The 18,245-nt window shown below is 31.9% G+C and overlaps 1 protein-coding gene across 2 annotated transcripts in view; it reads left to right on the plus strand.

Annotated features, from left to right (window-relative positions):
• The window catches only part of Hacd1 (3-hydroxyacyl-CoA dehydratase 1), a 68,501-nt gene extending 50,778 nt beyond the window's left edge, over window positions 1-17,723 (plus strand). For both annotated transcript variants that reach the window (XM_075379592.1, XM_075379591.1), the window contains exons 3-5: window positions 9,768-9,997; window positions 13,566-13,744; window positions 17,581-17,723. In XM_075379592.1, the coding sequence (XP_075235707.1) occupies window positions 9,768-9,997; window positions 13,566-13,744; window positions 17,581-17,672 (501 nt within the window). In that variant the 3' untranslated portion in view covers window positions 17,673-17,723. The remainder of the gene's footprint in view (window positions 1-9,767; window positions 9,998-13,565; window positions 13,745-17,580) is intronic.
• Window positions 17,724-18,245: the final 522 nt, after the last annotated feature.

Below are 18,245 nucleotides of genomic sequence, written 5' to 3' on the forward strand. Positions count from 1 at the left end.
GCGTAGGACTTCATCTATGCCGTTCATTGTTTCTTCTAAATCCTTTTTATTCTCGGCTAGAATTACTATATCATCAGCAAATCGTAGCATGTTTATCTTTTCACCTTGTACTGTTACTCCGAATCTAAATTGTTCTTTAACATCATTAACTGCTAGTTCCATGTAAAGATTAAAAAGTAACGGAGATAGGGAACATCCTTGTCGGACTCCCTTTCTTATTACGGCTACTTTCTTATGTTCTTCAATTGCTACTGTTGCTGTTTGGTTCCTGTACATGTTAGCAATTGTTCTTCTATCTCTGTATTTGAACCCTAATTTTTTTAAAATGCTGAATATTTTATTCCAGTCTACGTTATCGAATGCCTTTTCTAGGTCTATACTTTATTTTTTATATTTTTTTATATTTTATATTTCTTTCTATACTTTAATCAATTTCTGTTTCACTTTTTAGTTTATAAGTTCCGTCCTGGTTATCGGATCCATATATGTTTCTTAAAATTTTTTTTCTATTTTAAAAGGTCATTATATGAAAAATTTAGCAAACTCTTACCGCCGTACAACGCCTCCGGAAGAATTACTGTTTTGTAATGTCGGAGTTTAGCGTTATGCGAAAGCGATTTTTTATTATACAAGGTGCTACCCAAAAGTTCGGGGAACTTGAATAACGCCCATTTTTATCGATTCATCCTGTCGCGAACAATCAATCGCGTACAAGGGATATTTGTTTTTATAATCTGAAAATGTATATGTCGAATCGGTCAATGTATAATACAATTGTTTAAAATCGACAAACATTTTGTACATCAACATCCGATCACCCTCTAATTCTCGTATGGATAACAGTTTGTTTATATACTTTAATATTTTTAACGTTGCACGAATCAAATTCCGACGCGCTTTATTTAATCGATGATGTTTTTACATTCCAAACCGTAGATTTTGTCTGTGGCGCTGTTGGATTCTGATGAATTTCCAAACATCTAAACCAGAGGTTCCCAAACTTATTTTTCTCATAGACCGCTTTCAAAATTTTGCTGGTTCCGGTGGACCCCCTGCAGCTACATTTCTACCGTATTTACGGTCGACGGAAAACGTGAAGATTAGATCTAACTGTGAAAATTTGCGTTACGGCTGAGTTCCACGAACTAACAGCTTCCGAAAAAAAAAATGAGAATCGATCGGTTAATTTTTGATCGACTGTGCTGCGAGTGGATGTCAAAAAAGTAAAGTCGGCCGATCAGAAAAAACGCTTCCATCCGACTTTACATTTTTGACATCTACTCGCAGCACAAGAAAGCGATCGATTCTCACTTATTTTATTTAGAAAACTTCCCGTTCAGAGTGGTAAAAAGCAAAAGAAAAATAGTATTTTTTTTTTTTGTCGCATTTATTCAAATATGTAATGTTACGCTATTAATTATTATGGTTATCATATTGCAATGTAATATAATTAAAGTTTTTTTTTTGTCTTCAGTCATTTGACTGGTTTGATGCAGCTCTCCAAGATTCCCTATCTAGTGCTAGTCGTTTCATTTCAGTATACCCTCTACATCCTACATCCCCAACAATTTGTTTTACATACTCCAAACGTGGCCTGCCTACACAATTTTTCCCTTCTACCTGTCCTTCCAATATTAAAGCGACTATTCCAGTATGCCTTAGTATGTGGCCTATAAGTCTGTGTCTTCTTTTAACTATATTTTTCCAAATGTTACTTTCTTCATCTATTTGCCGCAATACCTCTTCATTTGCCTCTTTATCCACCCATCTGATTTTTAACATTCTCCTATTGCACCGCATTTCAAAAGCTTCTAACCTTTTCTTCTCAGATACTCCGATTGTCCGAGTTTCACTTCCATATAAAGCGACACTCCAAACATACACTTTCAAAAATCTTTTCCTGACATTTAAATTAATTTTTGATGTAAACAAATTATATTTCTTACTGAAGGCTCGTTTAGCTTGTGCTATTCGGCATTTTATATCGCTCCTGCTTCGTCCATCTTTAGTAATTTTACTTCCCAAATAACAAAATTCTTCTACCTCCATAATCTTTTCTCCTCCTATTTTCACATTCAGCGGTCCATCTTTGTTATTTCTACTACATTTCATTACTTTTGTTTTGTTCTTGTTTATTTTCACGCGATAGTTCTTGCGTAGGACTTCATCTATGCCGTTCATTGTTTCTTCTAAATCCTTTTTACTCTAAGCTAGAATTACTATATCATCAGCAAATCGTAGCATCTTTATCTTTTCACCTTGTACTGTTACTCCGAATCTAAATTGTTCTTTAACATCATTAACCGCTAGTTCCATGTAAAGATTAAAAAGTAACGGAGATAGGGAACATCCTTGTCGGACTCCCTTTCTTATTACGGCTTCTTTCTTATGTTCTTCAATTGTTATTGTTGCTGTTTGGTTCCTGTACATGTTAGCAATCGTTCTTCTATCTCTGTATTTGAACCCTAATTTTTTTAAAATGCTCCGGTAACTACCGTTTAGGTAATACTTCAGAGGATGAATGAGGATGATATGTACGAGTGTAAATGAAGTGTAGTCTTGTACATTCTCAGTTCGACCGTTCCTGAGATGTGCGTTTAATTGAAACCCGACCGCCAAAGAACACCGGTATCCACGATCTAGTAGTATTCAAATCCGTGTAAAAATAGCTGGATTTACTAGGACTTGAACGCTGGAACTCTCGAATTCCAAATCACATGGAAAGACGCGTTCACCGCTAGACCAACCCGGTGGGTTTTTTTCAAGTCTGGATTTTTATAAACTAACAACTCTAAAAGACCTGGTGTGGCCGAATAAATGAAATCCCCCAAATTAATTTTATCGTCTTTAAATTCAATTTTAATGTCGCCCAAAGTACAAGTATCTGTATTTTTATCGTACTTTACACCGTATACGCTGTGTAGAAATGTTTTTGGACCGGTTTTTAACTTTTCCATGTACGGTTTAATTATTTCAGTGTCACTGTCTTCTAATATAGGCGTATATTTTGTATATATTCTAGGTTGATCTTGAGATTGTTCAGAATATATTGGCAATGTTGTTTGTTCGAATAATAATGTAGAATAGGCTACTTCTTCTTCTTCTTCTGAACCTTGTTCCAATAAAAAATTCACATCTGTCTTGGTGTCTTTCTAAATGAGCCGACAATCTATCACCCAATTCATGCGCTACTCTTTCTACATCAATTTCTCCATTTAGGTGGAAGTTGTCTGGGTCCATTTACTTTTTCTTTAATTTCATTTATAGGATCTATTATCGGTTTGAAGCGTTTACCAAATAATGCTTCTTCAGCCAAACCCATCATAAAGGCTCCACGTTTACGTTTTTATTAAGCTTGTCAATTTCAATCGTTTGTTTCTCTTTTGCTCTATAAAGAAAAAAAAAAGAAACTTAAAAGCAATATTTTATTAAGGTTATACGTTACGTTCAATAATGATGAATTTATCGATGTTGTTTCTATATCGACCTTTATTTTTACCCGTTTCTTTGTCGACGGCTAGAAAATCATATCGGTTTGTATTTTAAACTTGATCGCACATCGATTTAAAATCTTCAAAAGACTTGTCGGCGTTTACATGGTCATCGTAAATGCGTTTTAAATTTAAATTGTCTTGATTGAATAAAATTAAAAAATTGCAATCGTCACGTACGAGTTGTTTTGGTATATATTTGTGGAATGGAATGGAATGCAAAGTTGGCAGGAGTCTATTACTCCCTACTTTATCGCAGAACCTGGACAGAGTCCCTTGCTGCTGGATCTTTCTAATCGGGCTTGTTTTTTAAAAGGGTTATTTTTTTAATCTCGGATCTAATTTTTCAAGTTTTGTCTATTATTATTTTAGTGAATTTAAGACGGATTTAATTGCATTCCAATCCGTTGTTAAACCAGCGTTATCGAACCCATTTCATGGGCCGACCGCGGAAGGCTAGGCTTATAAAGCCTGTCCTCCCGACGTAATTCCCCTTCAGACCGTCCACTGAAGTCCTTTCGGTGCTAACTCTTTAATAGGCTAGCAGGAATACACCACAACGGGACACTAGCTATAAGGAGGGAGCAATGCGTCTCCTTTTCCGGAGGAGTCGCAATTGCTGGGTTATTTTATCTTACTGTAAGTTTAACTTACAGATGGTGATACCTATTCGCGATCGCGGTTTTGGGGCGGCGATTTTCTGGAAAGAAGTAAACAGTAATTATTCTTTCCACGTAATTATTAACCTTCAGACACGCGTGTGTCTGAGAAGGGGTTGGGGGGACCGCGTGGCCGCAGTGAAGAAACCATTTGTTTTTGTGGTGGCTGTTGGCATCTGCAACAAAAGAAGCAGAACACACACACGAGAAAAAAAAAAAAAAATTTTAATTTTTACTTTCCTTTCGACTGGCAGGATGAGACGGCACGACGCGTCGTTCCACATCCACGTTTCTCCCGTTTCTGAAACAAGAGAAACAGAACAAAACACAGGCGAGAAAAAGAAAAAAAAAAAAAAAAAAAACGCGTTTTTTCTTTTTTTTTTTTTTTTAGACCGCGTTTTTGTTTTGTGCGCGACTTACCGTATTTGAAGTTTTCAAACTATATAACTCGCGAAAAAACTATTCACTCGCGACCCCGGAAACGCGTCTGACGCACTATTCCGTTTATGGCTCATGCGATATGGAGGCCCCTAAGCCTGGTTTGTCGATTTTCGGCTACCGCACCGCACCATCACGGTGGTTCGTCCAGTACGGCGTGAGGCCGCTTCCTTACAACTGTCGGAGTTGGGTCCTCTCTGCAGATGTCCCGAAGATGACTGTGTTCGGACACAGCCGCTCTCCCGAACAGTCTGCGCGCCTGCGCCACCCCCACCTCGGACACGGATTGAAATCTCGCATCAGATCGGAGAGTGGCGTTCCTGACGAACCACGGAGCTCCAAAGATCGTCCGCAACGCGATGTTTTGGACGGCCTCGATCTTCTTTTGAAGCGAGGAGCTCAACACTGCCCCCCATATATTTGTGCTAGATAAATCAATTTTATTGTGGCGACCCGTGCAAAATAAACACCGAAATTATTTTGTTTCTCTTTTATTACATCGTCAAAAATCATTATTGATCGGGGTTCAATCGCCTCTGGTTGAGGGACTTGATCGTTTTCGGTATATTCATAATAGCCCGTATCAAGATTCATCATCGTTAAATTTGACAACGTTCTATAGACAGGTTGATGAAACGATTTTTAGAAAACGTACAAGTTTTGAAAACGAACACAGTTTTCTTCAACTAAAAGATTAAAAACTACATTTGTTTTACCGCAATTAGATGGACCGTATACGATACATCTAATGGTGTTTGGTAATAGAGAACCACTTTTACTTCTTTTTTAATGTACATCCACCCCGATACATTTACGATGGGGAATTTTGTTTTTTGTTGAATTTCCTTCATATCTCTTGAGAAAAAATAAAATTAAAAATGAATAAATTATTCCCGATCTAAAGTTATTTTGAAAAAAGGATGCCTGTGAAAATTAACTTTTGACAAATCGATGGGAAATTCTTTTTTAAACGACTCTACATCAAGTTCATAAAATTTTTCAAAAATAGTCGCACATTTATGAAAAATGTCATATTCTATTTTCAGATGTATTGTTTTACAATCATGTTCTATACTGTTATAAAACCAATCGATTCCAGAATTAATTTCAGATTCTATTTTCATTGGAATACATTCATCAAAATCTACATACGTTGAATTTGGTACTCGCCAAATAGTTGAAATTTAGAACCAATATTTTGTTATATTATATATCCCTATTCTTGCCTGATTTTTAACCCCGTTCGATAAGTGGATAAGAGGGCTTCAAACTACTAACTAAATTAATTAATTTATTTATTTATTTACAATTTAAAACTTATATGATCATCCGTCAGACCTAAGTCTGTCGACAGATATACTAAAGAATTATTATTACATTATTAAGTGGTTAATGCAACTAACAACTAAAGATATTATTAGTTTTTCTAATAGTTATAATAGTAGTACAATTGCAAAAATTAATTTAACAAAATTAAACTATATATTTAAAAACTAATGAACAAATTATTTCTTTAATATTTGTTACGTATTAGATTTACTAACTAAAACTATGTTCAAGAAACAAAACTATACTTAATTACAACAACGAATTACACAATTAATATCTTGTTGCAACAATTACATAAAGAAAATTTTTAACCCCGTTCGATAAATGAATAAGAGGGCTTCAAACTACTAACTAAATTAATTCCAGCCATCTTCAGTAGTTATAATGAATGCACAGGTGTATAACAAAATATTGAATCAAATTTTGTGTATTTGATGTTTCATAATCTCTAACAAAAATTCTGGAAGGTTGTATTTATGTATGTTAGACTATTTTTGTTTTACTTCCAGACTGGATGGACCGATTCGGATGAAATCTGGCATTATGATTTTGTATATGGGAATTTGATGACATTTTCACTTAATTTTGGTCATAGTCAATGAAGGGGGCAGGTAGATGCAGTCTTTATGAGTCGCATACCTAAACTTTTACTCGAAGGGTAGATAAGTTGTTTGATATAATTAAAAATATCCCTCTTAGGTAGCTAAGAGATGGATTGATGGATTTGGTTTTATTCAAAATTCCATAAAGGGTTGGGCACAATAAAAAAAATTCTTTTGTCATTTCAGGAAATAAGTCATATCCTTATCCTTATATTAATTTGATGATTCCATTTAATTAGTATGTCACTTTGGTTGTTACATGTTTGAGTAATTTTATTTGAGGTAGGAATAATGAATCTAGTTTTTTTTCTCAGTAATTGTTTGTTTTGCTTGATAACTTCAGACTGGATTATACTATTTTGTGTGACGATTTCTGAATACAAATCATTTAATTTTGATTATTATAAGTCAAAGAAGTGAGGAGATATAGTCACCGTAGGTTTCATATCTCATAATTTTACTTGATGAATAGAATATTTTTATATATTTTTGTTTACTGTTATATGTAAAATGTTTTCCTCCTGTGTAGTAGCCCTTCAAGTCCTCAGCCACGATGAAATCCTGTCTATTACTTCAAGGTAAACAAAAAATATATATATATATATATATAATAATAGTTTGGGAATCTTATTACTAATTACTGTGTGATACAAATGGTATAGTAATTGCATCAGAGTTAATGACTACAAATGAACTATTCTTTTTAAACGATACATTAAAAAAGAGAATTAATGTAATTTATATTTAAAAAATTATTAATTTTATCTTGAATAAATTGGAACTTTTGAATAAATTAATTTTTTCATTATAAAAGTCCTTACTCGTTGAAGAATAAAATAAAAATAATTTATCAGGTAATTTGCCTTCATATCAATATAAAAACAATTTAAATAAAAGTCACTTCCTTCCATTAAAAATAAAAATATTTTAAACTATGTTGATAAAAAAAAGATTTAATCTTTTTTTATCCGCTTACAGTTGGTTTAAATCATTATACCTTACCATTCACAAACGGTAAATAATAAAATATAGTAGGCCCTCAAAATAAAATTTAGAATGTGGAGTGCCACATTCTAAATTCTTGGTCAATTTATTAATTCTTGGTCATTATTATTTTTTTTATTGTTTATGAATGACTAGCCGGTCTATCTAGCCAGAACCCGAACCCCCAGGACTCAGGGCAGTCCCAGAGCTAACTGAGGGGCCTCCCAGGACCAACGAGCCTACCCCATGGCCACACAGCTTACTTCCCAATTTGCCAGGAGGACTGGTGCCCTGGACACCTGCAGAGTTACTTCGGTCACAATTCCCATTTACCCAGAAGGCTCCTCCCCCTGGATCCCTGCACTGTACATTATCCTCACGGTTGTCTGTATAATACCGATAAATAATAATCTTCGTATTTAGCCTTTATAGAAACTTGAAAAAGAGAGTAAATTACAAAAGATAGAATAATAGTAACTACGATAACGAAAGTACACAGTCATTTAACGATGAAAAATTCATAACTTATTTCTTTGTCGTGGTGGCTGAAATATAATAACGAAGCAAAAGAATTAATCTATCTTTTTCTTAATGAATACCTTTAATTCACAACTTCACCCTCCTTGGGGGTGAAGAAATAATGAATATTTTTAATATTTTAACCTTCAAGGAAGTCTTGGTTGGTTCTTGCATTATGCGATAACAAAAAGACATACTTTATATATATATGTATTTCAATGACCATGATCTGTGTTACTTTGTGAGTGTATCTGATTCATATAAAAGTTAGCCTCCAACGTACTAACAACTACCTCGTATGAATTTTGATAATCGGACCATTGTTTGCAGAGATATTTTAAGGGTACCCCATCGTACCTTCCAAAACAGTGCCTCAGGGGCATGCTGTTTGTTACCAGTTGATGTTGATGATTAGTCTAACCTTCCACAAGGTGCTGGCATACCTCACCGCTCTACAGTCACACGCAGTCCCCATGGGAAATCCATTATATTCTTTAAATTTATTTAATGTAAATTTAATTCTATTATCTTTGTATTATTATTCATTCGATTGATTTGAATCATTCACTTCAAACCCAGCTCACGCAGCGGTAGAGACTCGCAGTTCATCAGTTCAATTCATTAAAGTTTGAGCTTCAACTGGCAAATCTCCACTACTGTATATATATATATATATATATATATATATATCTGTGTATAAATTCCTTTTTTTTTCAAAATGAATTATATGTAAAAACCTTCTTAGTTATGCCAAGAAACACCGGTAAAAATTTGGTTGCAATTGTTCGAGAAGTTCTTTCATTTATCTCGAACAAACAAAAACCCTCTTCCTCTCTATATAATTATATAGATTTGCCTCAAGATCTTGAACTATTCTTTGTATATTCTTCTGGATCGATTTTAACCGTCTCTATCTTTAAATACAGCTTGAACCGTTGCATTGTGTTGGTCAGATTGACATCGATAGAAATCTCATTAATAATTACAAATCAGTTTTTGTTGGTTACAAGATCAAACCGTAATCTTGTATGTATATATTCTTGTATGAATTGTTTAGTATCAACTCTTAAAGCTCATTAAAAAAAAAAGCAAAAATATTGTTTACCATCTATAAATATGAATTGTGTAGATAAATTTTTTAATAAGATATTACAAATATTTTATTAATTAGCAATGTGTGTCTAAAAAATAATCACTTATTCTTAAAAAAAAAAATTGCAACATCCACCTCTAAGAAACCATCGACAACAAAATTGTTTACATGTAACTCAACTCAATACTTCAACTTAATAGAAAGGATTTTCCCAAATTATCAAATTGTTTAAAAAAAATTCTTTGTATCAATTTATTTAAAATAAAATTAAAAGGTTTTCTTTTAGAAAAGGAGTTTTACTATGCTAATTTTGTAAATATTATTAATTGTAAAATGCATCACCGTTCAACGTATAGATATATATGTGCTCAATTAGTTATTATTAACGCCTTCTGAATTGTGATTTATTTTATGTTTAGTATTTTCATATATTATTTATATTTAAAATTATTTATTACGTTTTTGTAATCCGCACTGATCAAAATTTTACCGTAATTTCCCTTGTTCCATCCATGTAAATGCTAGAGCAGTTCCTTTCATTTTTATGTGTGGAGTTGGATATCTACTCGTACCTTACGTAATGTACTTTTGTTGTTATATAATCGTGGCTAGAATAAAATAATTTATTAAATTTTTCTCTTTTTTCTTTCAGATATTTAACGTAGCTGCCGGATTGGTTAAATCTAATTTAATGCTGACGACATTTCAAGTGTTTTCCAGAGTTATGGTTGTTTGTGGTGTATTACTAGCTACACCTACTGCTCCAGTATCTTTTGGAATGCCTTTGCTACTATTCGCTTGGTCCATCACTGAGATTATTCGATACGGTTATTATGCGTTGAATATAATTAACTTGGTTCCATATGTTTTAGTATGGTGCCGGTAAGTGTACGTTAATATATATTTAATTTTATACTCAAATTAATGTAAATTTTAAAAAAATCATATCGTGCACGGTAACTCATGAATTAATTGAAAGAATTTCAGAATATGATTAAAAGTGAAAAGAAAAAAGTTCACGTTTACACGTGGGTTCGGAAACGCTTTGCTTTCCAGTTGTAAGTAACAAAATATTACACTTTAATTTCTGCTCCAGAGGTACAATGAGGTAATTCTGAAGAGAGAACACTTTTTTCATGGTTAATTTACATCAGGCTAGAAGTATGTTCAGTTTTTAGTTCAGTTAATGACAGATATAATAGGTCAGTAGGAAAATGTTGTTATGTGATTGCTTTTATTAATAATAACACAATAAGTTGTAATGCTTTGCATGGTTTTACTTCCTTGTATGAAGTAAAGGAAGTATTATGATCACAAAAAATTTTTGTTTTCAGATTTCAATGAAAATATCCATTTTGACCATCCTTGAATCCATTTTGACTAGTTTCGGTGTGACATTTGTACATATATATGTATGGATTTCGCATAACTCAAAAACAATATGCTATAGGTTGCTGAAATTTTGGATTTAGGACTGTTGTAACATCTAGTTGTGCATCCTCCCTTTTGATTGCAATCGACTGAACCAGAAAGGTCCAAAAAAGCCCAAAATCCAAAAAAATTTGATTTTGGATTTTTTCCTAACTTCAGTAAGTGCCTTCATTGAGAGCTTTTCAACGATATATCGTAGTGGTAATTATTTTCATTGGTTCCAGAGTTATAGCCAAATAAAATTTTAATTAATGAAATATTTGGATCTTACAAGAGGAAGACACAACAATTTGAATTCATCATCTTTTTTTTAGCCTTTCTTTTTAATTTAAATATATTGATTTATTAATAATTATTAACCTCTGATTGTAAAAAAAAATTTATGATAAATAATAATTCAATAATAATAATAAATTAAAAAAATATCAGAAGTTATTAACAAAAAATTTTACATAGTTTTTATTTTTAAAAAAAATTGTAAATATAATTTAATAGGAAGGAAATAATTATATAAGGAAGACACATGTTGTCCACAACAGATTTTTTATCTATTTACAACATCTTAGATCATTTATTTTTGATTATTTCAGTTTTTCTATCTGCCCAGTACCATTTCATTATTTCTGATATCTCTTTACTTTTTCTTCAGAAAGTTAAGTTCTGTTCTGTTCTTGCATTTTGACTCTATGGAACCTTTTATTTTCATTTTATATTATTATCTTTAAAATTTTATGTAGAGTGTTTCCGGCTTTATTACAATTTTATAGTGTTGAAATTTTGAGTTCCATGATAAAGACTGTTTGTCATATGTGTTTTTTGTTAGCTGGGAAGTTAATTCAAATTTTATTATATCCAACTGTCAACACTTTTTTATCTAAAGAATTCCAACTGATCCGTTCTCCGAGATATTTGAAATTATCCACTTTCTCTACTTTTTTTGTTGTTTAAGCTAAAGAAATTTGGGCAGTTTTTATCATTAGTCAAATTAAAATTTTCTCAAATGCAACTTTTAGTCCCATTTTAGCAAGTTGTTCTTGTAATTTTTAATAATGCCATATTATCAGCAATAGTTAAACATGATTTTTGTCTAAATTTTTCTTCCATTCTCTAACTGCGTTTTCAAGAGCACAGTTAAAAAGTAGTAGAGAACATACATCTTGTCTTATGCAGATTTCGTTGGGATAAGGATCTGATAATTCTCTTAGAAATTTTATTTTAGAGTATGTGTTTGTTAATGTTACTTTGATTAAGTTTGCCGTTTTATCTAAACCTAATTCTGCTAATGTTGAAAAAAGTGATGTAATATTTACTAAATTGTATGCTTTTTGAAAATCAATAAAAGTTATAACATATGTTCTATTTTGATATTTACAGTTTTGCATTATATTTTTGAGATTAAAGATATGCTCTGTGCAAGATCTATTTTTCCTAAATCCACCCAATATTCACCCAGTTGTGAATCACATTGAGTTTTGGAACGAATATGAAGTGCTTTAGATAGAATCTTGTATGTAACTTCCAAAAGCGAAAATCCCCTGTAGCTAGTTGGATCTGCTTTGAATAATTTTTTATGAAGCAGGTAAATGAGTGCATTCACTTAATCTTTGCAAATTTCTTGTTATTCTATATTTCACTAATCATTTTGACTAGGGATTCTTTTGCATTTATGTTTGTCTTTTTCCACATTTCTGCTATAATTGAACTTTCCCCAGAAACTTTATTACTCTTAAGTTTTGAATTTCATCCAAATCCAGAAGTGTAAGAATAGAGTTCTCTGCATTATGATTAATCTTTAAATTAGAAGTTTGTTTGGTTTCTCACAATTTAATAAATTTTGGAAATATTTGGCTACATTATTATTATTATTATTATTATTATTACTGATTTTGCATTGACATTAATACAGTACATTCTAAAACCAGCTACACAACTGTGTAAATATTGTTAACAAGGTTGGTATAACAGACCTGAGTAACTCACGGTTTCCTACCAGTTAAGAAGAAAGTAGTAGACAAATAACGGTAGGAATCCAAAAAAGGGGCTAAAAGAAACTCTTTTAGTAAAGATAACAGGCCTGTTTAACAATCGTCTTTTGTAATACTGCCCACTGACATACCTTAACAAATGTAGTGTGAAGAGTTACTGGACCAAGGTTAGAAATTTCATGGGAGTATATGAGGGCGGTTGATCATCCTCACGCTCAGCTGAGGTTTGGTCCTGCAGATAAAGAGGATAGGAGTATAAATACTTATTATTATTGTTGTTGTGGTTATGATTACAACGATTATTATTTGTTTATTATTGTGAGTTATTTATTGTTGTTGCTTATTATTACTATTGTTATTTATTATTATTGTTTTGCCTTGTTTTAGTTATGTTCTTTAAACGATAAATTGTAATTTTATTAAAAATGTTCAATTGTCAGTCTCTCAATATCCTGATTGAGCCACAAACACACGCCAATATCTGTATAAAATTAGACTTTTACAATTATTGCCATTCTAACACACCTGCATGAGATAAGCAACGTTGTTATAATCCTCAGTAAGCATTTGAAGACATTTAGTCGATATTTTGTTCAGTTTTACTAAAATCTCAAATAGAATGTTTGTCCAATTTTTAAACTTAGTTTTATTCTAGCTAACTAATCTAATAATTCTGGTGAACTGTTGTAGTAAACGATCACTTCTAGCATTCAACTGAACAGCTAAGTGTTTGTCAAGCCCGTATATGTTTACAACCAGAAGTTTCTGCTGCACCAGGAATGCTTCAAAAAGTAACAACATCCTGGGGATTGAACAGTGAATGATAAAATGCCAATGATCTAAGCCATATTCCTGTTTCCTGGTGCACTCTCATTATTGGGATTTATTAATTGCTAATAAATTATAATTAATGTCATTTCAAATTTATTAAAAGAAAAAGAAAAAACCTTTTTAATTTAATATTCTTTGTATTTTAATGAAGAAACATCATCTAAAGATTTATTAATTAAAAAAAACTTTTTCTGCTATTTTAGGTACACATTTTTCTTTGCCTTATATCCAATCGGAGTTAGTGGTGAATTGTTATGCTTTTATGCCGCTCAACAGTTTGTTGGAGACACAAAGCTATGGACTTATGAACTTCCCAACTCATTAAATTTTACCTTTAACTACCGATATTTACTTATATATATCATGTCATCATATATACCACGTAAGTAATCATTTCTTATAATAATAAAATTTTAAATATATTGTACTTTTACAAGGAGTATTTGTTTGATAAGTTTGAACGAGGTCAACAGATGACTTGAGTATCTCGTTGTTGAGGTTGTTCTCTGTTTCCGCATCTCCACTGTGACTATACATTCATAATTCTGTTTTTACAATTGTTTGAGTCGATTATACATTGTGATTTCTGAAAATTGGACTGAACAGAATTTTATGTGGTGATCAAACATTACATTCTAAAAGGCAAAACTAAAGCCAAGCCGGATAAATATTACGTTGATTTACAAGCCGATTTAGAACAATTTACAAGTAATTTATTATTTTCAGAACAGTCATATGAGCACAAAAGTTGCTGAGAATCCATGATGTGGTAATGAAGATAGAAAATTGAAAGCATACTAGATAATTAAAATAATAAACATCTCAAACAGATGGGATTACATGCTTTATCCATGATAATTTTACATATGCAAAACGTGTCTGCAAAATGAATATGGTTTGGAGCTGTTTCAATATAATCGAGAGGAGTTTTTGCATAATAATCAATGACATTCACGTATATCATTACCAATCTGAAACCAAGAAACAGTCACAACAGTGGTTTGCAGTTGGGGAACTTGCTTCAAAATAGGCAAAAACTGTTCCATCAGCAGGAAATTATGCTTCTAATATAAGCTTCTTTGAATTTTCTGAAGAAGGGTAAAATAATAAGTAGGCAATATTGCGTATTTTACCTGGATTGTCTAAATCAGGAAATAAAGAAAAAGATTTCCATATTTGATGAAAAATAATTTTTTTTTCATCGAGACTGTACCAGCAATTGTGAATGCAAATAAAATTGTTCAGATTACAAAATTCTGCAATTGCCCTACTTACCAGACTTATCTATAAGAACGTAGATTATTTTAAGGACGCTTCTTTCACTTTACTCCTGTAGAGGATCATTTTTTTTTCTTTTTTCATAAGATGTTGTGGAATAACATAATATACACATCATTTTCTGTTGTGAAATGTTACTTATTTAGTTTGACGTTTGCATGGACGAATCCTGATAATTAGAGAATCAGAAGTTTTATTTATCACTTGTACTGGAACTATAATTCTAATGTTTCATAAGTATCAATTTAATAAACAAATATATGTATATGAATAAAGTAATGTAGTAAAATTAAAAAGCTACTAAGAACATTCGTACAATGTAAAAAAAACAGATCCGATAGTTACAAAAAATCTTTAAGAATGGAAATTTGCTAATAAAAGAATTAGAATTTAAAAAAATTATCCAAAAGAAATTTAGATCTACTACATTACTGTTTTATAAAAAGTAATGTAAAAAAAATATTAGAAAAAACTTTACTGTTTTACAAAAATGTTCTCTGAAGAAAAATTGGGTTATTTTACTTGTATTATAAAAACTATAATTTCTAAAATATTACAAAAAATAAAAAAAAATTATAGCTTGTGTAATAGAATAAAACTTTTTTACAGCCAATAATCAAAATATAATTTGTGAACACAATTTCTTCTTAAAATATTCTGTAATATTTACTTGCTTTAATGTTCTTCTTTTATGTGCTCCAAGATGATGTAATCATTTTAAACAAAGAATTTGTGTAGAATCACATTCTATTTGTCTCTTCAACTAGTCCGTAGTAATAGACAAATATTCATGAGGTTTTTTATGACAACCTTGGATTGGATGCAAGTCATATCGTAGTTCATGCTTGATCAATTAGTGTGTTTCCATCAATCTATTCAAACGCTAATTTTATAATCAGTTTAATACAGCCTAAATTTATTTATGTTGTATGCTATACAAATTGTTAAAAGTCAGTTAAAAAACTCATTAAAAACAAATATTGATAAAATTTCCTGTTGCAGCAAAGCCTTATTTTAACAGTATTTTACATTTTTTTAAATAGCATATTAATTTTTCTAAATTGCCTAGTGTGGACGTAAACATTTCAGATTATTGGACGTAAGAAAATCGGCTTCCCACTGCATTTATATTTTCAAATAATACCTGTTGAAATTGCTTGATTTTTTATAACTACAATGAAATAACATCCTTTAACAAACAAATCCTGACCTTAGTACTTGCACTTGCCAAGAAGGGATTTTGGATTGTGGTATTTGACTTTCTAGTCAAATACCACAAGTTTAGTTGAGTTTTTTAATCTTGGCAGCTGGTAAAATGAATCGTCTAGTGATCATTACATACGTAGTATTTTGCAGGATGTTACTTGTCTGCAAGCTGTTAGATGGGTTTCTTCCAATCGTTATAGTACTCAGTTCCTGTCTGTATATGATGCATTTATGATCAAATTAGCTAGATTTGATTTGGTTGATGCAGGGCATTTGCCCGGATTGTAGGGCCAATGATACTGTAGACCACCTCCTGTATGCTTGTCCAAAGTATAAGACGTACCAGAATTGTTAGGGGTTCAAGAGAGTTAATTCTAGATCTGCAGGTCAGTTAGAAGACTCGCAGAGAATGGCTGGTGGCTTCCTCAGGCTTCTGGCACTGCAGAGAATTGCTGAAAGGGTATGATGTTCAATTTAGAGTAGTCGGCCGAGTAACTAGAGACCCGTTTTGGCATTTATTTGCCGAAGGTGAATTAGCATTCTAGCCCCGATAAGATCAGATAACAATTATTGTATCATGTAGTGGAGGTATGTGTAGAAAGGTGAAGGCACTGACCTTACAAGAGCAGACCGACCAGAGATAAATCTGTTTTCTATACAATATTGGGAACTCTGATGGAGATGGGATGTGCAAGGGTGAAGGCACTGACTTCGCTTTCAAAAGCAGATCAGATTGGAGGTTCAGTTAGTTAAAGTTTGCGAAGAATTACCTTGGAATGGAGATACATTTGTAGTAAAGAGTTCCCAACTTGTTTCCATCTATTTACAATAGATAGACAATACATACAATTGGTAGATCTTGGGACGACAATTACAGATCAATATTTGCCACTGTTGCATTCAACTAGTTTCGTTAGGTGTGAGGCTAAGGTTTTGGTACTTAGACTCAGTTGTAAAATTTTATCATGCATTCTAGATTGTTTGGTTTTGTTTAATAAATAATAGTCTTATTTGATGTCAGAGTGAGACATGCAGATCACACTTCACCAGATTTTGTTAAGCAATTGTGAGGGCTACTAAGTAGGAGAGAACAGTAAAGATGTCCAAAAAAGCTTACAACAAAGGCAATAGCTAGCTAAAATCACTGATGAAACGTTTATCAAGAGATTTGCATTAGCGACATCTTGTCAGAGGCCTAGCTGATGTCTGTGTATTTGTGTATTTAATTAGCGTCTTGTTTTAAACCTCTGGAACCACCATTAGGTTTTGCTTCAGAGGATGAGATGGATGATTTGTAGCGTGTGAAAATGCCAGGATTCAAACCCGGCACCTCCGGATGAAAGGCCAAGACGCTACCACTCGTGCCACTGAGACCGGCGATTAGTGTCTGAGGATCAGTAAGACAACCTCCAGTAAAAATCGTCAGGGCTAGAAACTGAGCGGATGATGTGATGACTGGAATCACCATAAGATGGATGTCTTATCGCTAGTGGTGGTGGTCATGATCTATACTGCTAAGAGGTATATTTTTTTAAATTTTGGGTTGTTTTGGATTATGCTATGTTTCTTATAGAATTACGTTAGTTTATTAATGTTCACTATAACGATTCTTTCTTACAACTACGATAAATGTTAAAGTAAAGTTTTTTCATCAAGTGTAACATATAAGTTAACTATTGAATATATATGTACATTTTTCACATTTTGTTATATCAATTTTTTTTGTATTTACAGTTTTCCCAATGTTATATCTTCACATGGTTAGTCAAAGAAAGAAGATCATCGGGGGAGGTAGTACGAAACCAACCGACAAGAAAAAATCTTAAACCTATTTTTATTATATTATATTTATTATTAAATAAAGAATTGTTAATATATACTGGTTTTTTTTCTTAGCGTTAATTTGGAGTGATGTAAAAGGAACAGATTTTTCAGAAAATTGCTATTTTTATTTGACGGTTGTTAAAGGCCAAAAGCTATGTCATTTATTTTAGCAATTTTATATAAAAATAAGTATTAAGGGTACTATATATTACAAAGCAAATTTAGTTGTAAGTTGTGTTAAAAAATATTGAGTAACTCTTTTTAAATTACATATGTGAAATCATATTGCAGCTGTTCCATTAACTGCTAGAACATAATACCCATTTTTAAAAAAAAACTTGTTAAATGATAATTTATATTTTTCATGATTGGTTACAGCTTATTATAATGAGAAACTTTAAGGTTTTGTTTTCTTATTAGTTATCTTGTTCCATCTTTGAAATATATTTCAGTTCTGTTGCTCTTTACCACTGTAAAGTTATCAACCATATGAAGTACCAATCGTGTCACTCTTGTTAATTTAAAAAAAAAAAAATAGTACTATAATTCGTTTTGATGATACTGCCACCACATTG

The sequence above is a fragment of the Lycorma delicatula genome, chromosome 12 (assembly GCF_047948215.1).
Source record: "Lycorma delicatula isolate Av1 chromosome 12, ASM4794821v1, whole genome shotgun sequence".
NCBI classification, from domain to species: Eukaryota; Metazoa; Arthropoda; class Insecta; order Hemiptera; family Fulgoridae; genus Lycorma; species Lycorma delicatula.